Source organism: Falco peregrinus, chromosome 18 (genome assembly GCF_023634155.1).
Source record: "Falco peregrinus isolate bFalPer1 chromosome 18, bFalPer1.pri, whole genome shotgun sequence".
NCBI lineage: Eukaryota > Metazoa > Chordata > Aves > Falconiformes > Falconidae > Falco > Falco peregrinus.
The window spans coordinates 150,639-170,179 of record NC_073738.1 but is presented as its reverse complement, the minus strand read 5'-3'; the positions used below and the strand labels follow the sequence as shown (position 1 = coordinate 170,179).

General features: G+C 63.7%; 3 protein-coding genes across 6 annotated transcripts in view; all 3 read right to left on the bottom strand.

Moving 5' to 3' along the window:
- Positions 1 to 553: 553 nt before the first annotated feature.
- CDK16 (cyclin dependent kinase 16) lies at positions 554 to 10,233 on the bottom strand. The gene is given in 20 exon segments (XM_055789972.1): positions 554 to 911; positions 1,399 to 1,446; positions 1,740 to 1,817; positions 2,281 to 2,371; positions 2,601 to 2,643; positions 2,929 to 3,034; positions 3,727 to 3,824; positions 4,129 to 4,184; positions 4,186 to 4,250; positions 4,862 to 4,985; positions 5,252 to 5,314; positions 5,979 to 6,073; positions 6,306 to 6,378; positions 6,380 to 6,421; positions 6,540 to 6,596; positions 7,032 to 7,100; positions 7,102 to 7,143; positions 7,613 to 7,748; positions 9,225 to 9,343; positions 10,074 to 10,233. Coding segments are annotated over 18 exon segments (1,386 nt in total). The 5' UTR covers positions 9,335 to 9,343; positions 10,074 to 10,233; the 3' UTR covers positions 554 to 911; positions 1,399 to 1,408.
- Positions 10,234 to 11,154: 921 nt separating this feature from the next.
- On the bottom strand, positions 11,155 to 14,094 carry UXT (ubiquitously expressed prefoldin like chaperone). 4 transcript variants are annotated; one of them, XM_055790090.1, is made up of 6 exons: positions 13,841 to 13,996; positions 13,234 to 13,317; positions 12,731 to 12,795; positions 11,893 to 12,002; positions 11,469 to 11,532; positions 11,155 to 11,351 (listed from the first exon to the last, which is right to left on the bottom strand). In XM_055790090.1, exons 1-4 carry the CDS (start codon positions 13,975 to 13,977, stop codon positions 11,896 to 11,898), a joined length of 393 nt encoding a protein of 130 aa, XP_055646065.1. In that variant the 5' UTR covers positions 13,978 to 13,996; the 3' UTR covers positions 11,155 to 11,351; positions 11,469 to 11,532; positions 11,893 to 11,895. The 4 variants fall into 4 exon arrangements, with proteins under 4 accessions (XP_055646065.1, XP_055646067.1, XP_055646064.1 ...); XM_055790092.1 differs by lacking the exons at positions 11,155 to 11,351; positions 11,469 to 11,532 and having other exon boundaries at positions 11,900 to 12,002; positions 13,272 to 13,329; positions 13,841 to 14,094; XM_055790089.1 differs by lacking the exons at positions 11,155 to 11,351; positions 11,469 to 11,532 and having other exon boundaries at positions 11,901 to 12,033.
- A 1,328-nt stretch (positions 14,095 to 15,422) lies between these two features.
- LOC101924673 (RNA-binding protein 10) overlaps positions 15,423 to 19,541 on the bottom strand; it is an 18,415-nt gene continuing 14,296 nt past the window's right edge. Inside the window, 7 exon segments of the mRNA XM_055790077.1 lie at positions 15,423 to 15,808; positions 15,923 to 16,649; positions 17,212 to 17,275; positions 17,474 to 17,611; positions 17,699 to 17,801; positions 18,349 to 18,417; positions 18,845 to 18,989. Coding sequence (XP_055646052.1) covers positions 15,733 to 15,808; positions 15,923 to 16,649; positions 17,212 to 17,275; positions 17,474 to 17,611; positions 17,699 to 17,801; positions 18,349 to 18,417; positions 18,845 to 18,989 — 1,322 coding nt within the window. The 3' untranslated portion in view covers positions 15,423 to 15,732.

The window sequence follows — 19,541 nt, the reverse complement described above, 5'->3', positions numbered from 1 at the left end:
TAGAGTCCCCATGGTAACCCTGGAGTACGTTCCACCTAGGACTAGAGTACCAAGTAACTTTAAAGTAAGAGCTGAGTAAACTCAGAGTAAGGACCTACACAAGCAAACCCAGGATTAGGGGGAGTGCAGCCTCCAGCTGAATAGTGTCTTAGTAAACAAGGAGTAGGAGTAATGCTGGAGTAGCAAGTCAGTTGGGGCTGAGCAGCCATGAAGTAAGGCCTGGAGTAGGGCAGGAGCGGCCACAGAGCTGCGCCTGAGCTGCCTTGGAGCAATGTGGGAGTTGGGCCTGAGTAACTCTGGAGTAACCCTGGAGTAAAGTGGGAGCAAACTCTGAATAAGCTCCCCCACCACCACCCTGGGGACCCTTCCCCCGGAGGTGAAGAAACGCCGAGTAAGGCTTGAGCAACCCCAGAGTAACCCTGGAGTAAAGTGTGAGTAACCTTGGAGTAAGCTCAAAAGGGCACCACCACTCCCCCAACACCCAGAAACTGCCCCCAGGGTGGCCCCCCCCAGCCCCTGCTAAGCCCCACCCCTGCAGGGTGAATGGCCAATATAGACTCTTATTTATAATATTGCCTTGAAAAAAAAAAACTCGAAGTAAATTGGGAGAGGGGAACCCCAAAACCGAGGAAACTCCCCCCAGAAAACAGGGGGGGCCCCCCTACAATGGGGGGTCCCACATGACCCCCCCCAAATCCAGCAGCGGCTCTTCAGGAGGGCATTTCAGGGGGACGACGACTTAGTTACAGTTTGGACGGGGAAACCCCCCTTAGGTTTGAGGCGCGCCCCCCCCCCCCGGGTTTGGGGGGCACTCCCCCGTTTAGAGGGGCCTCCCCCAGCTTTGGGGTGACCCCCCCCCCCCGATTTTGGGGGGGAGCGGGTCCCAAAGGGTCGCAGCAGCAGTCCATGGGCTGTGGGGAGAGGAAAGGGTTAAGGGAGGGGGGGGCCCATTCCCACCAAAATTACTGACACACACCCCCCCCCCCGAATTCATGCACCCTCTTTTTTTTGAGGGTCCAGTTTTAGAGGTTCCCCCATTTTTCAGGGGAGCTCCAATTTGGGGGGGGGTGTGTCTATAACAGGGAGAGTCCTGAATTTGGGGGGGTCTCTGAGCCCCGTGTTTGGTGGGAGGCCCCCCATTTTGGGGGAGGAATACCCCCATTTGCAAGGTGCCTGGTTCTGGGGGGATCCCCCCTTTTTAAAGAGACACCAACCCTTTTACTAGGGGGGGTCATTTGTAAGGAGCCCCCCTAAATGTTGGGGGTCCCAATTTGGAGAGAGGGGCTGATTTTGGGGGATGTTGCCTGTTTTGGGGGGGCAGGGCTGCTCCCCAGTTTTGGGGGAATCAATTCAGGGGGGTCCCATGGAGGGGTCCCTCCATTTCGGGGGGCTGCCTACCTGCTCGATGTCAGAATTCGGTGTCGAGCACCCGAAAGGATGAGGAACCTGCAGAAAAAATGGGGTGGGGTCAGCGGAGAACCCAAAAACAGGAGGAGATCCCTGCTTTTGGGGGGTCCCTAGATCGTTGGGGGGGTCCAAGATTCTGGGGGGTGTTCATCTCTGGGTTTTGGGGGGGGGGGAAGATTTAGGGGGGCAGGATGTGGATTTGGGGGGATGCCCAGATTTTAGGGTGGACCCTAGGATTTTGGGGGTGGGTCTCCCAAGTTTTGGGGGGAAGGTTCTGCATTCAGAGGGGTCTCCAGACTGGGGATGGGGGCTTGGGTTTAGGGGGGGCTGACCTGGGGGGGGCAGGGAGGCCGAGCGCAGCCCTGGCTCCTTCTGCAGCTGGATCTCCTTCAGCGCGAAGATGGAGGTGGCTACGGGGGATGGTGGCCTGGTGTCAATGGGGCATGGCCACGCTGAAGGGGGCGTGGTCAAGCCCCACGCCCCACCCACCAGAAAGCCCCATCCCGTGTCTGGACATAGCTCCTCCAATGCCCAACCAGTACCCTCCCCCCCACCCCCAAGGAAGCCAGGGTCCTCCAATGCCACGCCCACCCGCGACGAAACCCCACCCCTCCCAAGCAACACCCACAGCGTGCCCCTCTAAAAAGGCCTTGCCACAACAAGCCCCGCCCACAGCAGCCCCACCCACACCCAGCCCTCAACCACCCACTTCCACAACAGAGCCCCCCCGACTCTGCCAGGGCCTGCCCCTTGAAGCCACGCCCCCCACCAGAGCTCCACCTCCACCACAGCCTACCCGACCCCCCACTCCCAGGCCCCGCCCTACAGTCCCCCTCGCCCGCGGCCCCACCCCCCGAGGCCCCGCCCACTCACTGTCGGGCAGGGTGGTGACACGCGGCCCCAGGCAGGCGAAGAAAGGATGAGCCATCGCCTCCGCCGCTGGCATCCGCCGCCGCCCCTCGAACTGCCCCGCCCTCCGCATCAGGCCACGCCCACAAGGGATGGGGTCACGCCCCTCTCTTGTGGGCGTGGCCCCCCCAACCCCTCCCACCCACCCCCCCACCCCATGCAGGCAGGGGGGCTCTGCGCAACGGTGGGGGGAGTTGTAGGGGTGAACGATGGGGTGGGGCTTTGGGAGGGGGCGGGGGCCCAGGAAGAAGGGGCGGGGCCAGCTCTTGCCCCGCCCCCCTCACCTGCAGCAGCTGCCCCAGCAGGTCAGCGCCGTCATGGTCCAGCCTGGGGGGGGGGGGGGAAGGGTATGGTCAGGGATCCCCAACCCGTCATGGGGCAAAGCCACCCCATGGGGCACACACGTGCCCCCAGACCCCTGTTATGGGGCAAGGCCACCCCATGGGGCACATACCCCTCTCCCATGGGGTACGTAGCTCCCACTATGGAGCAACCCCCCTTCTGCCATGTGGCAACTCCCTCACCCCTCTATGGGGCAGCCCCCCGCCATGCTATGGACCACCCCCCCCCACCCGCCCCGCTACGGGGCAGCCCCCCATCCATGGGGCAGACCGTGGGGCGTGGTGCAGCAGACCCTCAGGGGGGTACGGGGGGTACTTGTGGGCCCGGAACTCAGCATTGGCCCCGATCCCTGGCCACGTCTCCTCTGTTGGGGTCCCTGAGGAGGGGGGAGGGGATCAGGGGAGGACCCCAAAACCCCCCTGGCACCCCCACATGCCACCGGAGTCCCCCAAGCACTCCCTGACCCCTCCACAATCCCCCCAGCCCCAAAACCCCCTTTACTTGCCCCAAATCCTCTTTAATTTCCCCAAAACCTCCCAATTCTTCCCCAAATCACCCAAATTTCCACCCATTCCCCCAAACTTACCCAAAATACCCTGAGTGTACCCCAAACCCCCAAATTCCCCACAAACTGGCCCAAAATCTTCCAAACCCTTTCATTTACCTCAAACCCCCTTCAATTCCCCCAAAATCCCCCAATTTCACCCAGATTTACCTGAAAAAACCCAAATATGCCCCAACCCCCACAAATTTCTCCAAATCTCACTCAAATCCCCCAAACTGTCCCACATTTACCTGAAAACCCCCAAATTTGCCCCAACCCCCCCAAATCCTACCCATATCCCCCAAATTCCCCCCAGATTTCCTGAACCCCCTGAAATTCGCCCCCAACCCCCCCAAATTCCTCCAAATCTCACTCAAACCCCAGAAATTCACCCCGATTTACCTGATACCCCCCCCCAGATTTGCCCCAAACCCCCCCAATCTCACCCAAATCCCCCACATTCAGCCCGGATTCCCCCCACAGCCCCCCAGGTTTGCCCAGAAGGGCTGCGTTTCGCCCCGTACCAAGGAGACGGAAGATGAAGTGCAGCTGCTCCTCCACAGTGGAGCCGGGGAAGAGCGGCCGCCCCGTCACCATCTCCGAGAAGATGCAGCCCACACCCCTGCGAGGCCCAAGACCCTCGTGCGACAGACCCCCTGCAAAACCCCCTCCGGGGCCCCACAGGAGCCCACAGTCCCCACGCAAGGCCCCTGGGTGGGCTCAGCACCCCCGTTCCAAACCTTGTGCACGGCTCCCGTTCCTCCCGCAAGGCCGTTGTGTAAGACCCTTGTGCAAGAGACGCCCCTGCAGCCCCCCTGGAGCCACGTAGGAGCCTGCAGTCCCCGTGCAAAGCCCCTGGGCTCCAACCGAGCCCCCGTCTGAGCCCCCAGCCCCCTGTGCGAAGCCCCCAGCCCTCGTGCACTCACCACATGTCGATCTGGGTAGAGTACTCGGTGGAGCCCAGGAGGATGTCGGGGGGTCGGGTACCAGAGCGTCACCACCTCATTAGAGTAGGTCTTCGTCGGGATGGATTTAGCCCGAGCCAGGCCTGGGGCAGGGGGAAGTGGGTTATGGGGGGTCCTGGGGGTCCCTGGGGCAGGTAACTGGGGCCTCAGAAGGGGAAACTGGGGTCCTGGGGGTAATGGGGGGCCCTGGGGCAGGTAACTGGAGTCCTGATGGCACGAGGAACTGGGGTCCCCGAGGGGGTCCCGGGGGGCAATAGGCAATTTCCAAAATAAAAGTGGGGACTGTGGGAGGGGTAACTGGGGTCCCTGAAGGGGCAACGGTTGTACCTGAGGGATGGAACTGGGGTTCCCAGAGGGTCCTGGGGGCCACTGAGGTCTCGGGGCGGGGGGGGCAAATCAGGGGCTGGGGTCCTGGCAGGAGGGAGAACTGGGGACGCAGAAAAGGAAATTGGGGTCCTGGGGGGAGGACGGGGGTCCTGGGGAAGGCAATGGGGGTCCCCAAGAGGGGTAAATGGAGGAAGTCGGGGTAACCCAAGGGTGTCCCTGGGGGAATATGGGGGGCTGGCAGGGGAGAATGGGGATTCCTAGGGGTTCAATGAGGATCCCAGGGTGGGGTTTGGGGTCCCGGGGTGGGGGAGGGTGGGGTGGGTGGTGCAAGAGGGGATTATGAGATTTTGGGGTGCCCCCCCCCGACCAAAGTCAGCAAGCTTGAGGTCCCCACGTCGGCTGAGCAGGAGGTTCTGGGGCTTGAGATCGCGGTGCAGCACCTTGTGCCGGTGGCAGAAGGCCAGGCCCCGCAGCAGCTGGAAGAGAAACAGCTGCGCCCCCCGCCCCCCAAAATGGCCCCTTGCACACTCATCGCACGTTCATTGCACACCCATTTGTGCAATCACAACCCCTCGCATAGATAAAAATCATGTCATGGGGCCCTGAACCCCTTGCGTCCTCCTCAGAAATGCCAGACACCCTCGCAGGGCCCTTTCCACACCCCTTGCACACTCCTTGCATACCCCTTGCACGCCCCTGACCCCCTCACCCACCCCTTGCACACCCCAGAGGGCCCTCGCATGCCCATCGCACGCACCTTGACGTTGTGCATGCTGATGACGCTGCCACAGTCATCCAGGTACTGCTTGAGGTCCCGGTCCTGAAACAGGGCGAGGCAGGGGCACCCCAAAAAGAGGACGGACGGTTGGGGGGGCCAATAAGGGGATCCCCAGGGGGTTTAAGGGCGTGCTGAAGGCATTTGGGGGGGGGGGGGGCATGGGGTCATTTCAGGAGTCCCTGAAGGATTTAGTGGGGCCACAAGGATATCTGGGAGGGCGATGGGTGTCCAGGAGGCATGTGGTGAGACACCGAGATCTGGGGGGGGCCATGGGAGTCCATGGGGGGGATCTGGGAAGAGCTGTGGGTGAACTTGGGGCGCCCTGAGGACATTTAGGGAGCCCTGGGGACATTTCAGGAGGGCTATGGGTATCTGGGGAGAAATCTGGGGGTCCCCTGGAAGTTTAGGGGGGGTTCCCTGGAGGGATTTGGGGGGCACTACTAGGGAACTGGAGGGCTCTCAGATTAGTTGGAGGGGCCCCTAGGGAATTTGGGGGTCCCCGGGAGGGACGTAGGAGGGTCCTGGGAGGAATTTGGGAGGGCTGAGGAGGAAATTGGGGGTCTCTTGGGGGGATTTTGGGGTGCAGGGGTGGTTGAGGGGTCTCAGGAGAAGGTTTGGGGGAGGTCTGGGGTCCTATGGAAAATCTGGGGGTCCTAGGGTGTGTTTTGGGGTGCAGGGGTCCCAGGGAGCGTTTCAGGGTGCTGACCAGGTACTCAAAGACGAGGGTGAGGCACTGGGGCGTGTGGACGATGTCGTGCAGCGTCACCACGTTGGCGTGTTTCAGATCCCGCAGCAGCGACACTGCAGGCAGGGGATGGGGGGGGGGGGGGGGGCGGGACACACACAACAGCGGCCTCATCCCCTGCCCCCACCCACCCCCCGCCTGACCTCAGCCCACCCCTCACCCCCGGCGACCCCCCCACGTGTAAGGCCAAGCGAGCCCCCTCCCCCGCACCGCCAGCCTGCGAGCGCATGCCCCCCCCCCCCCCCCCTCAGCGCCACCACGGCATCACCGTGGCGCGGTGGGGCTCACCCTCGCGGATGGCCGTGCACGGGGCGCCCTCCTCGTGCTCCAGGCGAATCTCCTTCAGGGCCACCAGGTTCTCGGGTCAGCTTGCTGCGGCCCTTGTACACCGTGGCGTAGGTGCCCTGGGCAGGCGGGGGACAGCGGGGGACGTCAAGGACACGGCGGGGGACAGCAGCGGCGTAGGGGCCACGGTGGAGGACAGGGGGGGCGCCCCCAGCCCATACTGGGACAGCTCCTCACCTCTCCCAGTTTGTCCAGTTTGACGTAGGTCTCCAGCTTCCCAAAGCCGATCTCCGACTGGTGGGAGGGGGAAACAAGAACACAGTCACTGGCAAAACTGGGAGGCACTGGGGGGAGGTTGTGGCACCACTCCCTCCTACCCCATACATGTCCATATTGGTACGGAACAGTTTATACTGGGGCACAGCAAGGTTCAGGGGACACTGCTGGACGGGTCTGGGAGGAACTGGGAAGTACCAGGAGGCCCCAGGGGGTGATACTGGGCTCTAGCACTGAACAGTAACTTATACCTGTTTATACTAACCCATACTGGTTTGTACTGGTTTATACTGGGACACACCAGGCAAACAGGGTGCAGGCGGTGGCTGAGGGGCTGCCTCCAGAAGGGACTGGGGGGCACTGGGGTGGGTTGCTATTAGTTCCTACTGCTCCATACTGGTTATATCGCTCTGTGACCTGTACTGGTTTGTACCGGTTTATACTGGAACGCACCAGGGAGACACGGCGCAGGCGGCGACTGAGGGGCCCGGGCAGCCCCAGCCGGTCCAGGCCGCTCTCGGGGCAGGCGGGTGTCAGCTGGCAGCGAGAGGCGCTTGTTGATGTCCTGGAGGGACAAGGGGGAGGGCACAAGTGACCCCTGGGGACACCCAAAGCCCCTCAGGACCACCACCCTGCCAAAACCTCCAGTCTCCCCCCCAGAACCCCCCCCCAGACCCCACCAGGATCTTCCCAAAGCTGCCCAGGACCCCGCCCAAAGACCCCCCAAATCCCTCCCAAGATCTGGTGTAACCCCCCCGGAAAGCTCCCAAGAACCCCCCAAAGCTCCCCAGGACCCCTCAACCCCCACCCGAGGACCCCTGTAAAGTCCCCCAGAACACCCTCTGTCCCCCCCAAAACTCCCCAGGACCCTCCCAAAGTCCCCAGGACCCACCCGGTCCCCCCAAAACCCCTCCCAAGACCCACTGGATAACCCCCTTAGTACCCAGCAAACCCCCACAGGACTCCCCCAACGCCCCCCCCCCCCCCCAACCTCTCCAGGACCCCCCAAACGCCCCCCCAGCACCCCCCCACACCTCGGAGGAGCCGGGGCGAGCTGGGGTGCTGGCGCAGGCGCAGGCGGACAGGGGAGGCCACCTCCTCCGAGGATGTCCCCGAGGGGGGGGTCGCTCTCCCCATCCGAGCCCATCCGTCCCTCGTCCGCCCCCACCTCTAGGAGGGGGGGGGGAGGGGAAAGGGGGGTGGGGTGGGTTAGGACACTCCAACCCTCCCACCGCAGGACCCCCCCCCAGGTCCCCCCTAATCCCGCTACCTCCAGTGACAAGGGACATGGTGGGGGCATGGGGACATTTGGGGGGACACAGGGGTGACACAGGGACGAGGTGGAGGACAGATGGTGGCACAACAGGACATGAAGACTGGGGACACAGAGCCAGGGGGGAACATGGGGAACACACCAGGGGGGACACGGGGGACAGGTGGGTGACACAGGAGGGGACACGGGGACAGGATGCAGAGACAGATGGAGGGATGTGAGGGGGAGACACCTGGGGACAGGTGGGCGGACATGGGGACAGATGGGGACACAGGGGGAGCACTGGGGACATCGTGGGGGGACAGATGACATGGGAGGGACGTGGGGGACATAGGGGCACGTGGGGAGGACACGGGGGGGACACAGGGGACAGTAGGGAAGCCATGGAGAGAGGGACACCCCACAGCCCCCACAGGGCTTTTAAAGGGGCCACACACACACATCTGGGGCGGGGGTGGGGGGTGTGTGTCTTAAAGGCCAGGCACCCCCAGAAGCCCCACCCCAATTCTCTTAAAGGGCCAGGCCCCCCAGTGCCTCCTGCTATCAGTTGTCTTAAAGGCCCAAGCACCCTACCAACCCCTGCGGCAGTTGTCTTAAAGGGCCAGACAGCCCCTCAAGTCCACTCCCCTCTGCCTTAAAAGGCCAGGCACTGCTCCAGCCTCTTAAAGGGCCAGGCACTGCTCCAGCCTCTTAAAGGGCCAGGCACTGCTCCAAGCCCAGCCTCTTCAAGCAGCCAGGGGCCCCATCAACCCCTGCTGCAGCCCTTTTAAAGGTACAGGCACCTTTTTAAAGGGCAAGGCACACCCTCCTCTCAGATACAAAGGCATCGCCCCCCCCAGCCTCTTAAAGGGCCAGGCACCTCTCAGGCCTCTAAAAGAGAAGGCTCCTTCCCTCGACCAACACCTCCACCTGCCTTAAAGGGACAAGCATCCTCTTAAAGCATCAGGCACCCCCCAAGCCCTATTCTAGCCCTTTGAGAGACACCATGTGTCCCCCCAGCCAATCCCCACTCCAGCCTCTTAAAGGGGGCAGGCACCTCTCCAGCTTCTTGAAGGAGCAGGCGTCTTCTTAAAGGGATGGGCACCCACTCCCAGTCCTCTCTCCCCAACACTTTCAAAGAGGCAGGCACCCCACAACCCCTACCCTAACCCTCTCAAAGGGGAAAGCACCCCCTTCTAAATCCCCCGCCTCTTAAAGAGGCAGGCATACCCTCAACCTCCAACCCCAAGCTCTTACAAAAAAGCCACCCCCTGCTCCCCAAGCCTCTTAAAGGGCCAGGCACCTCTCAACCACTATGCTAGCCCTCTTCAAGGGACAGAACTCCCCATGGTGGAGGGGGGGCAGGGAGCTACCCTTAAAGGGCCGGCACTCACCGCTGTCGCTGCCATGGCCATTGCGGGGCTCCCCTAGGCTCTTTTCGGGGGCGCGCCCCCCCCCGCAGCGTCATCGACAGCTGCCGCTTGATCTTCTTCATCCGGTCCATGGTGGAACCCTGGGGGGGGGGGGGGGGGGGGGGGGATGGCGAATGGACACCTGGGTCCCTCCAGCACACCTGGGCCCACCCCCTCCCCCAAACTCCAGAGCTCCCACACACACCCCTGTATCCCCCAGAACCGCTGGGGGTCCCCCCCTCAAAGACCTGAGTGCCCCCCAAAACCCCTCACCGTGTCCCCCCCAAACACCTGAGTGTGCCCTCCCGGCCCCCTAGTTCCCCCCAAATGCCTCAGGCCCCCTCCCCTGGACCCTTGGGGCCCCCCAAGCCCCCTAATCCCCCGCAAACTCCTGCTTCCCCCCCGAATGCCTGGGTCCCCCTCCCAGGACCCTTAGCCCCCCCCCCCGAAGACCTGAGTCCCCCCACAGACCCCTCGGTGTCCCCCCCCCCAGACGCCTGGGTGTGCCCCCCTCGTACCCCTGGTTCCCCCCAAACGCCTGGGTCCACCTCCCTGGACCCTTCCTCCCCCCCCCCCAAAAGATATGGGTCCCCCCAAACCCCCCTGCAAACTCCTGCCCCCCACCCCCCTCCCCGGGCTCCTGGGTCCCCCCCCCCGGCTTCTTTCCCCCCGGCCACCTGGGTGACACTGGGCGTGGCCAACCAGGGGGTGTGGCCTCCTCAGCCCAGGCCGCCCCCCCCAGCCCCGCCTCCACAGAGCGGGGGGGGCCCGGGGCTGAGGAGGCCCCAGGAGCCCCGCGGCGGGAGCGGGCCTCGGGGGGTTCCCCGTTACCGGCTCAGCGGCGCGGGGCCTCCCAGAAATCCTCGGCCATGGCGGGGCCGGGGCCCGACCCCGCGGGCGGCTCCGATGGGGGCCGGGCCGGGCCGGGCCGGGCGGGAGGCGGCTGGAGGCGGCTGGAGGTGGTGGCGCAAGATGGCGGCGGAGGGGCGGGGCCGGGTGACATGTCGGAATGGGCGGGAAGGGGGCGGAGCCAGGGGAGAACACGCCCCCCTCCGCAGGGCGGGGCCGGAGGAGCTCTCCCGGAGGCCTGCGCCCCTTCCCATGACGTCAGTCCCGGCCCGGGCCCCACCCCCTTATGCCTCAGGACACCGCCCCCCGCCCCCAGGACCCCACCCCCTGGGTCGGAGGGAGCCCTCCGTGGGGGCGGAGCACCCTAAAAGAGGCTTCGCCCCCTTCCCAGCACGGCAGGGGGCGCAGCCAGGGTTACTCCGAGGTTCCTCCGTGGTTACCCATGGGTTACTCCAGGGTTCCCCTGTGGTTACCCATGGGTTACTCAAGGGTTACCTTGAGCTTCCTCCATGGTTACCCATGGGTTACTCCAGGGTTACAAATAGGATCCTCCAGGGCTACTTTGGTGTTGCTAATAGCATACTCTGCTGCCACTCTGCAGCTACTCCAGCATTAGTAATAGCACGCTCTAGGCTTGCTCAGAGGTTACTCCATAGCTCTTCTGAGGTTACTCAGACATTGCTCTGAGATAGCCCACAGGTTACCCCAAAATTAGTGCTACTCTCACTGGTCACTCTAGGGTTACTGCAAGATTACTCCTGTGCCCCCACACACAGGAGCCTCCCTCACATGCGCTTTCCTCCAGATTTGCACATGCCTTACTCTGGGTTCAAAGGCACGTTACTCCAGGTTTACACTCACCTTACTCTGGAGTCACACACACATTACTCCAGGTTTTGACAACCCTTACTCTGGAGTTACACGTATGTTACTCCAGGTTTCGACAACTCTTACTCCATATTTACATGCACTTGCTCTGGATTTGGCTTACTGCAGGTTTACACCATGCTTACTCAACCCTCAGGCACACGGCGCTCTGGGTTTAAACATACATCACTCCAGGTATACTCATGCATGCTTTTACTGCTGTCTTACACGTCTTTACTCGAGCTTTACATGGACATTTCTCCAGGCCTACACAGGCCTCACGCTGGATGTACACATACTTTGCTCAGGACCCTCAGGGGGGTGACGTGCCTGAGGCTGTCAGGGGTCAGAGGTCGTTGGCGGGTCCTGGAGACCCTGGAGCTCCCGCAGGCCCTGGGGGGGGGGGGGAGGGTCACAGATTTATGGGGGAGCAGTGGGGACCCCTCACCCTGCCCCAGAGGCCCCAGAGGCCCCAGCACCTGGGGGGACCCCAGGGTCCAGGGGACCCACCTCCAGCACCAGCCGGATGTGCGCCCGGATCTTGGCCCCATCGCGTGTCAGGGATTCACTGAGCCTGTAGGAGAGAGGCGGGGGCTTCAGGAATGGGTGGGGCTTCCTCGTGTGGGTGTGGCATTTGCAGGCACGGCCTGGACAGCCCCAGCGGGGGTGTGGGGGGTGACAGCCTTATGTGGTCACAGGGAATGGTGGCAGGGGGTGTGTTCTATGGTGGTGGGGGGCATGGCCTGCCCAATAGGGGCATGGCTTAACAGAGGCGTGGCCTCTGCAGGGGTGTGGCTTGCCCGGTCCTGCCATAGAGCCCCATGGGCAGGCCCTGGGAAGAGGGGGGTGAGACTTAGCATAAATGGGAGGGGCCCTTGCCATTGGGGCGTGTTCACCTGGGGGGCGTGGCCAAGACCAAGGGGGCGTGTCTTACCGGTCAAGGGAGTCGGCTGCGACGGTCAAGGTGGCGCAGGGCCTCTGGCAGCGTCAGCTCGGCAAAGAACCCATAGCCCAGAGCCACAAAACACTCGTTGGGGGGATGGGCTGAGGGGACACAGAGGGTTACAGGGTCCATCTGGGTGGTTCCAGGGCAATTAGGGGTCTTGCAGGGGGTCCCAAGGCAGGAACTGGGGTCCCAGGTGGCTCCCAGGGGAGATACCAAAAATCCAGAGGGGTCCAGGGGGGTTATGGGGTCCATCTGGGGGGTCCCAGAGCGATTAAGGGTCCTGCAGAGGGTTCCCAGGGCAGGTATTGGGGTCCCAAGGGAGTTACTGGGAATCCAGGGTGGTCCAGGGGGGTTACAGGGTGCATCTGGGAGGTCTTACAGGGGGGTCCCCAACACAGGAATTGGGGTCTTAGGAGAGGTACTGGGGATCCAGGGTGGTCTACGGGGGTTACAGGATCCATCTGGGGGGTGTCCCAGGGCAACTCAGAGTCCTGCAGGGGGGTCCCAAGGCAGGTACTGGTGTCCCAGGGGGCCCCCAGGGGAGGTTACTGGGGATTCAGGGGGGACCAGGGGAGTTGTGGGTTCACTTGGGAGGCCTTGGGGGGGGGGGGGGGGGGGAGGGGGGTGTTCCAGAGGGAATTTTCAGGTTTCTTGAGTGGGAATTTGGGCATCTAGAGGTGTTTTGGGGTGCTGGGGATGGGATCCTTGGGGGCTTCTGGGGTGTTTGAGGGAGTGTTGCGGGTCTTGGAGGAGTTTCAGGATGCCTGGGGAGGGGCTGTTGGGAATCCCGGGAGTTTTCCCAGTACCTCCCCCTCTCTCAACTCACACTTCTGCGGTGACGAAGAAGTTGCAGCCGAGGTCGACCTGGGTGTGCAGCGGAGCAGCTGCCTCCTGCGGGGACCCTCAGCACTCCCAAATCCCCCCCAGGGACCCCAAATACCCCCAAGATCCACCCACCCCCCCCAGTATCCCCCCTAATATCCCCCCAAGACCCCCCTATAGCCCTTACACCCCCAAAATAGAGCCCAGGGACTTCCAAATCCCCTCCAGAGACCCCCAAGTCCACCCTTGAGCCCCCAAATCCCCCCAGATCCTCCAAGTTCCCCCCAGGGAACCCCAGATGCCACAGATCCCCCCCAATATTCCCCAGAGACCCCAAAATACCCCCTTGCTCCCCCCAAATATACCCAGGGACACCAAAATACCCCTGTGCTGCCCCCAATGCCTCCTCTAAGTCCTGCCCCCTCCTCCCCCACGTTCACCAACACTGCCTAGGCCACGCCCCCATGCTCCACCCCCTCAGGCCATGCCCCCGGAGGCCACACCCACCTGGAGGCGGGGTAAGGGCTGGTGCGCAGCTGCAGCACCTGGGCCTGCTGCTCGAAGACGCCATCCCGCTGCTCCTGCACCCGCCTGTGTGGGGCACTGCTGGCCTCAGGGGCAAGGCCCAGGGCCAGGCTGGGGTGGGGGAAGGGGGTGGGGCTAGGGGGGCATAGGCGTGGCCAGGAAAAGGGCGTGGCCAGAACATGGGGGTGGGGGTCATAATGGAGAGGGTGGGCAAATGGGGCATGAGTGAGAGAAAGGGGCAGGGCCAGAGGCAGGGCGAGGGCAGGGGGCGTGGCCAGAACACGGGGTAGTGGGCGTGGTCGGCACGTGGGAGCGTGGTCGGCACGTGGGGCTGGGGGCTTGACAGGGGGTTGAGGTGAAGGGTGGGCACGCCAAAGGAAAGGGGCGTGGCCATAGGGTGGGGTCGGGTCGGGGCGTGGCCAGCGATGGGGTGCAGTCGGGAGGCGTGGAAGTGGGCGGGGCCAGCCTGGACGTGGGGCGTGGCCGGACCTGGACCACAGGGCTGGGGCGGAACGGGGCCGATCCCGAGCGGGCGGGGCCAACAGGGGGCGGGGAAAGTATGGGGCGGGGGCGCCCTGGCCACACCTACCGGAGGTCTCGGCGCAGCACGTCGCTGACGAAGGCCTCGTATCGCTGCGCCTTCTCTGCCGCTGCCATTGCCGCGCTGACGTCATCACACCGCGACATGGCGCGGGAAAAGGGGTGGGGTCTGCCGTCACGCGTCATCGCCGGGCGTCGCCGGCGGCTGTTCTACGTCATCGCCGTGCGGCGCGACGGGAAGCGCGGCCCGGGGCTGCAGGGTCCGTAGGGCCCCGTGGGCGGTAGGGTCTGTACCTCCTCCCCCCCCCCCCGCCCCGCGCTCTGCATATGCTCAGCTCTATAGCGCATTTAACCCCCCACAGTCCCGTATAGAGTCCACAGCCCCTCCCAGGCACGTGGGACCTACATTCAACGCCCTCCTCAAGCTTACAAGTTCACACACCCTCCCCCGGCTTCTATAAGGTCCGTACCTGTGATAAAGGCAGTCATGACTCATATAAAAAATAGAACGTAGTGTGCTAAGTGTAATTGTTGTACTCTGTGTGTTTATTGTTGAATTTAAATAAATCAAGTCCAAAATGGATTTATTAAATATTTATCAAGGTAGGAAAGCAAAAGCAGCGCTGGGCGGCCGGGGAGTCGCAGCTCTACCAAAGGATCGCAAATTCAAGCAAGCTGAGCAGTTCTTTTTATCTTCACCGAGGTCGCTTCTGACATCTTCGGTACGCCCCTTTGCTTCTTCTGTTACCGTGGTTTCTTGTCAAACAGGACGTTCCCATGTTTGGTGTAGCAAGATAACATTGTGGACACGTCTCTTCTTGTTAAACAGGAAGTTCTCCAGACCACCACAATGGGTTCGTTCCTCTTGCTTACCTCGTTTGATCAGCAGATTACCCTTAGCTACTTATTACACTGTGTAAATCTAAAACCTGTACCACAATTGTAATGAATGGGCGCGCTGCGTAGAAAAGCGCGCCAAAGGAGACAAAGACCCTGAGACTTTGAAAAGCGCGCCAAAGGAGAGCCAATAGGAAGAGAAGGCGTGCCCTAACGGCCCAATGGGGAAAGAGCGGGACGAACATCCGGCGAGAAGTGATTGGTCGAGATCCGGGCATAAAATACGCCGCTTTTAGGGCTCAGGGTGCGCGCGTGGGTGGAGCTAATTGAGTTCTCCGCGCACCCAGCGCTGTTTTTTGCTTATTGTTTCTCAACCGAAATTGATTGAACCTCAAATAAAATTGTTTAATTGTTATCGTTTATAACAATACCCCACCCCCCCACAGGGTCTATATGCCTTCCCCAACCCCCGGTCTATAGACTATCCACAGATCTACTCTCTTCTATATGGTGTGTATCACCCCCAGCTCTTTAGAATCCGTAGTCCCTCCCAGATCTATATAGTCTATATGGTCGCCCACAGATCTATAGGATCAGATCCCTACAGAGCAGATCTACAGGTCTGATCCCTACCTCCCTCAGGTCTATAGGGTCTGTAACCTTCCTCAGGCTCTACTGGGTCCATACCTGCTGCTCAGCCTGTACAGGCTCCATACCCCCCTCCAGATCTATAGGGTCCATCAGCATCACCACCTATAAGGTGTGTCCCCTCAAGCAGTGACACAGCAGCAGCAGCTCTGGGTCTTTATTTGCCCATCCCTTCAGGGGGAGGGGTTAATAAGGGGCGGGGCTTCATGGGGGCGGGGCTTACACACAGAGTCACTAGCACATACTGAACACCCCCTCCAATTCCGGGGGGGGGGGTGGGGGGGGGTGGGGCACGGCTTGCAGGTATGCAGAGGGCGGGGGGGGGTTGCACATGGAGGGCCCATAAACCAGGGTTCCCCCCACTCAGGGGTGCCAGACGCCTGGTCCCCCTGGGTGCGGCTGTGGGGCCTGGATGCCAGGGTTTCCCCCGATGTGGGGGGACGCCCAGGCCCCCCCTCAGTCAGCGAAGAGGCTGGCGAAGCTCTGCCGCAGGGAGCGGATGCTCTCAGGGCCCCCCTGCTCGGGGGCGGGGCTGGGGGGGGCAATGGGAGGGGTCGGGGGGGACCCGGCCATCCGGGCCCCCCCCAAGGGACCCAGGCGCCTGGGCCTCACAGAAGGGACCCAGGCGTCTGGGCCCCCGACTTACCTGGGGGGCTGGGCTCCGCTCGGTTTGGGTGCCAGGGTGGGTTTGGGGGCAAGGGGCGGGGCTTGGGGGCGGGGTTGACGTGTGGTGGGTGGGGCCTGTTGGCCTGGGGGGCGGGGCTGAGTGGCACTGGGTGGGGTTTGGGGGCGGGGCTGAGGTGACTGGGGGCGGGGCTGGGGCACTGAGGGTGATCTGGGCGGGCCCTGAGGGCGGGGCTGGGGAGAGGTGGGCGGACCCTGAGGGCGGGGCTGGGGAGAGGTGGGCGGACCCTGAGGGCGGGGCTGGGGAGAGGTGGGTGGACCCTGAGGGCGGGGCTGGGGAGAGGTGGGCGGACCCTGAGGGCGGGGCTGGGGAGAGGTGGGCGGACCCTGAGGGCGGGGCTGGGGAGAGGTGGGCGGACCCTGAGGGCGGGGCTGGGGAGAGGTGGGTGGACCCTGAGGGCGGGGCTGGGTGCTTGGTGGGGTTGTCGGGCGGGGCCTGGGCAGTGGTGGGTGTGGTCTGTGGGCGGGGGCTGCAGAAAAGTGGATGGAGTTTGTGGGTGGGGCTGAGTAGAGGGGGGTGGAATCTGGGGGGCGGGGCTGTTGGCCTGGCAGGCGGGGCTGGGTGGTGCCTCGAGTTGGGGTGGGGCCAGGTGAGACAGGGCGTGTTGGAGCCCCTCCTCCCGGTGGGCGGGGGCTTGCCCCTGCGGCGGGGGGGCGGGGCTGGGAAGGGCCAGATGGCGGCGGAGCACCTGGGGAGGTGGGAGGAGAGAAACACCTCGGATGGGCAGGGCTGAGAAGGGCGGGGCCAAGGGGTGCAGGGGATTCATTTGGGGCGGGGGGGGTGCGGGGGTTTGTCTGCTAGCACTGGGAGGAGGGGCAGGTTAGAAAAGGGGCAATTTGGGGGAGTTATAGGGGCTGGGGGACTCCCCAGATTTTGGAGGGGGCATATTTTGCAGCCGCCCCATATAGAGAGGGCTCAAAGTTTTGGGAGTCTCCCTGATATTTAGGGGGTTACCACATTTGGGGGTGGGGTTGGGGTGGTCCCTGGCTGTTGGGGAGAATCTATATTTCGGGGGGGGGGGGGGGGGGGGGGGGAGGTGTCAGGTTGGGGAGGTATCCTGGTGTGGGGAAGGTCCCAGGGTTTTGTGGGGCCCTCCACACTGGGTGGGGTCAGGCTGTTTTTGGGGGGTCCCCCACATTTGAGAGGGCCCCACCGTTTTGGGGGTATCCTTCTTTTTTGGACAGGTCCCCAGGGTCTGGGGAGTCCCAGGGTTTGGGGGGGAAATCCCCATTTTGGGGGTGTCCACTCACCCTGGGGTGGGGTTCGCTGCTGTGGGGGGGTTCCTGGCCGGGAGGACCCCAATGTCACCGACATCTGTGGGGCAGAAAGAGGGGGAGGTTAAGACCCCATGGGAATCCCCAAAACTTGGGGGGCTCCTGGAGGACTATGGGGAGGCTCAAAGGGGGCTTTGTGGCACTTGGGGAGCTCTTGAAGGACTTGGGGGTCTCAGGGGGGGTCTGGACCCTGGGGGACCTGGGAGGGAGGGGGGCCTCTACGGTGATAGGGTGTTACCTGTGGGTGTGGCCGTGCATGGGAGGGGCTCCGTGGGCGGGGCAGCTCCGCCCTCATTCGTGCCAGCACCAGCTCCACAATCCGCCCCCGATCCTCAGCTGCCCCTGGACCCACCAATGGCATCCAGGAACCCAGCACCTGCCAGGGCGGGTGGGTGGGGGGTCAAGGTCAGGGGCGACCCGGGCCTCCAGGGGGGTCGGGGGCTCAAGGTCACCTGGTGCTGACCTGCAAGATGTGCTCCCGCCCGTCGGGCGCCTGCAGCACCTCCACCCCGCAGATGTCAACACCCCCGAAGAGGCGGGCACAGGCATCCACCCAGCCACGGTGCCTGCAGAGGGTGGGTGGGCGTGGCCTCGGGGGGACACGCCCATAGCCCAAGGCCTTGCACATGCAGGCACGCAGCCCCCTCCCACCCCACCCCCCCTTAGGCACCACCCCCCTTTGGGAACAGCACCACTCCCTGCATAGCCCTGCCCTACCCGCCCCCACATCTGTGATAGCCACGCCTCCTCATCGAAACCACGCCCACATGACCACACCCTTTCTCCCTAGCTGACACCCTTCCCCACAGTGCTGGCTCTTCTGGACAGCCCCACCCCTCCCCGTGGCCACGCCCTTCATTAACCATGCCCTTCATTGACCACACCCCTCCAGCAAAGCCACGCTGTTTGGAACAGCCATGCCTCCACTGCCCCACCCCACCTGCATACCTGTAGCCCCACCCCTTTCCCCGGCCACACCCCTTACCTGGAACCCCCACCCATTGCACCTCCTCCTAGCCCTGCCCCACCCTGTAGCCACACACACCCCCTGCAGCCACACCCTCCCCATAACCACGCCCCTGCGAGACAAGCCCCACCCTCCTTCCCACTCACCGAGGGCTGAGAGTGACCAGCTCCATCTGAGCCCCCTCCCCCATGGGGTCCCCAGCCACCAGTGGCCACCTGGGGGGTGGGGATAGCGGGGTCACAGGGTCAGGGGGGTTACTCGGTGTCCCCCTGTCTCTGCCACGTCCCCCACGTCCTCACACATTCATCTGATGTCACTGACATCGCCCCATGGCCCCCCAGGCCCCATGTCCTCATGTCCCCCCCCAGTGTCCTCACCATGACCCCTGTGGACCCTCCATGGCCCTGTGTCCCCCCATGGCCTCCCCTGGTCCCCATGGCCCTTTGTCTGCATGAGTCGTGTGTCCCCCCCCCAGTCCCCATGGCCCCGTGTCCCCGCATGTGTGTGTGTCCCCCGTCCCCATGTCCCTGTATGTGTGTCCCCCCCAGTCCCCGTGGTGCCCCCCCAGTTCCCATGGCTGCCCCATGGCCCACGTCTCTGCATGTCCCCCCAGTGTCCCCCCACCCCGCTCTGGCCCCTCACCGCAGCGCTCTGTACTCCTCCCCAATCCGCTGCACACCGCAGGCGCTGACTGCCCCCCAGGACCCCCTGGACCAGGGCCCCTGCCCGGGCCCCCCCCATGGCCCCCACCACCGCCCCCAGCACCTCTGGCGTCCCCCACACGCACCTGGGGGTTGGGAGACAGCATTAGACACCCCCCCCACCCCCCCAGCCACCCTGCCCGGCCACCCCAGACACCCCCCCCCAGTCACAACCACCACACACCCCACCACCGGGCCACCCCTCCGTGGGGATTATCCTTCACACCTGGGGGTGGGGACACCGCCAAGCCGCGCCCCCATGTGGGCCACCCCTATAGACAGACTGAGAAAGGCCATGCACCCTGCTGGCCACACCCCCTTATCCAGCCACGCCCCCAGAAGGGTCCAGCCTCCCCACCCCAGACATATGTGGGGGCGGGGGACACTCCAGAGGCCACGCCCACTCGACACCACGCCCCTCCATCAAGGTCAAGTGGGCCCCACCCACCTCAGACCATCAGCCCCACCCCCCCAGGGGTTAATCATGAGGGGGGCTCTGAAGGGGAGGGGGCGGGGGCTCTGAAGGGGAGGGGGCACGATCTCACCTTGCCCACCCCCGGCGGGAGCGGGGCTGAACGTCACCATCATGGGGAAGGTGGGGGCTGTCAGCTGCAGGACCTCCCAGTTACACCAGTGCT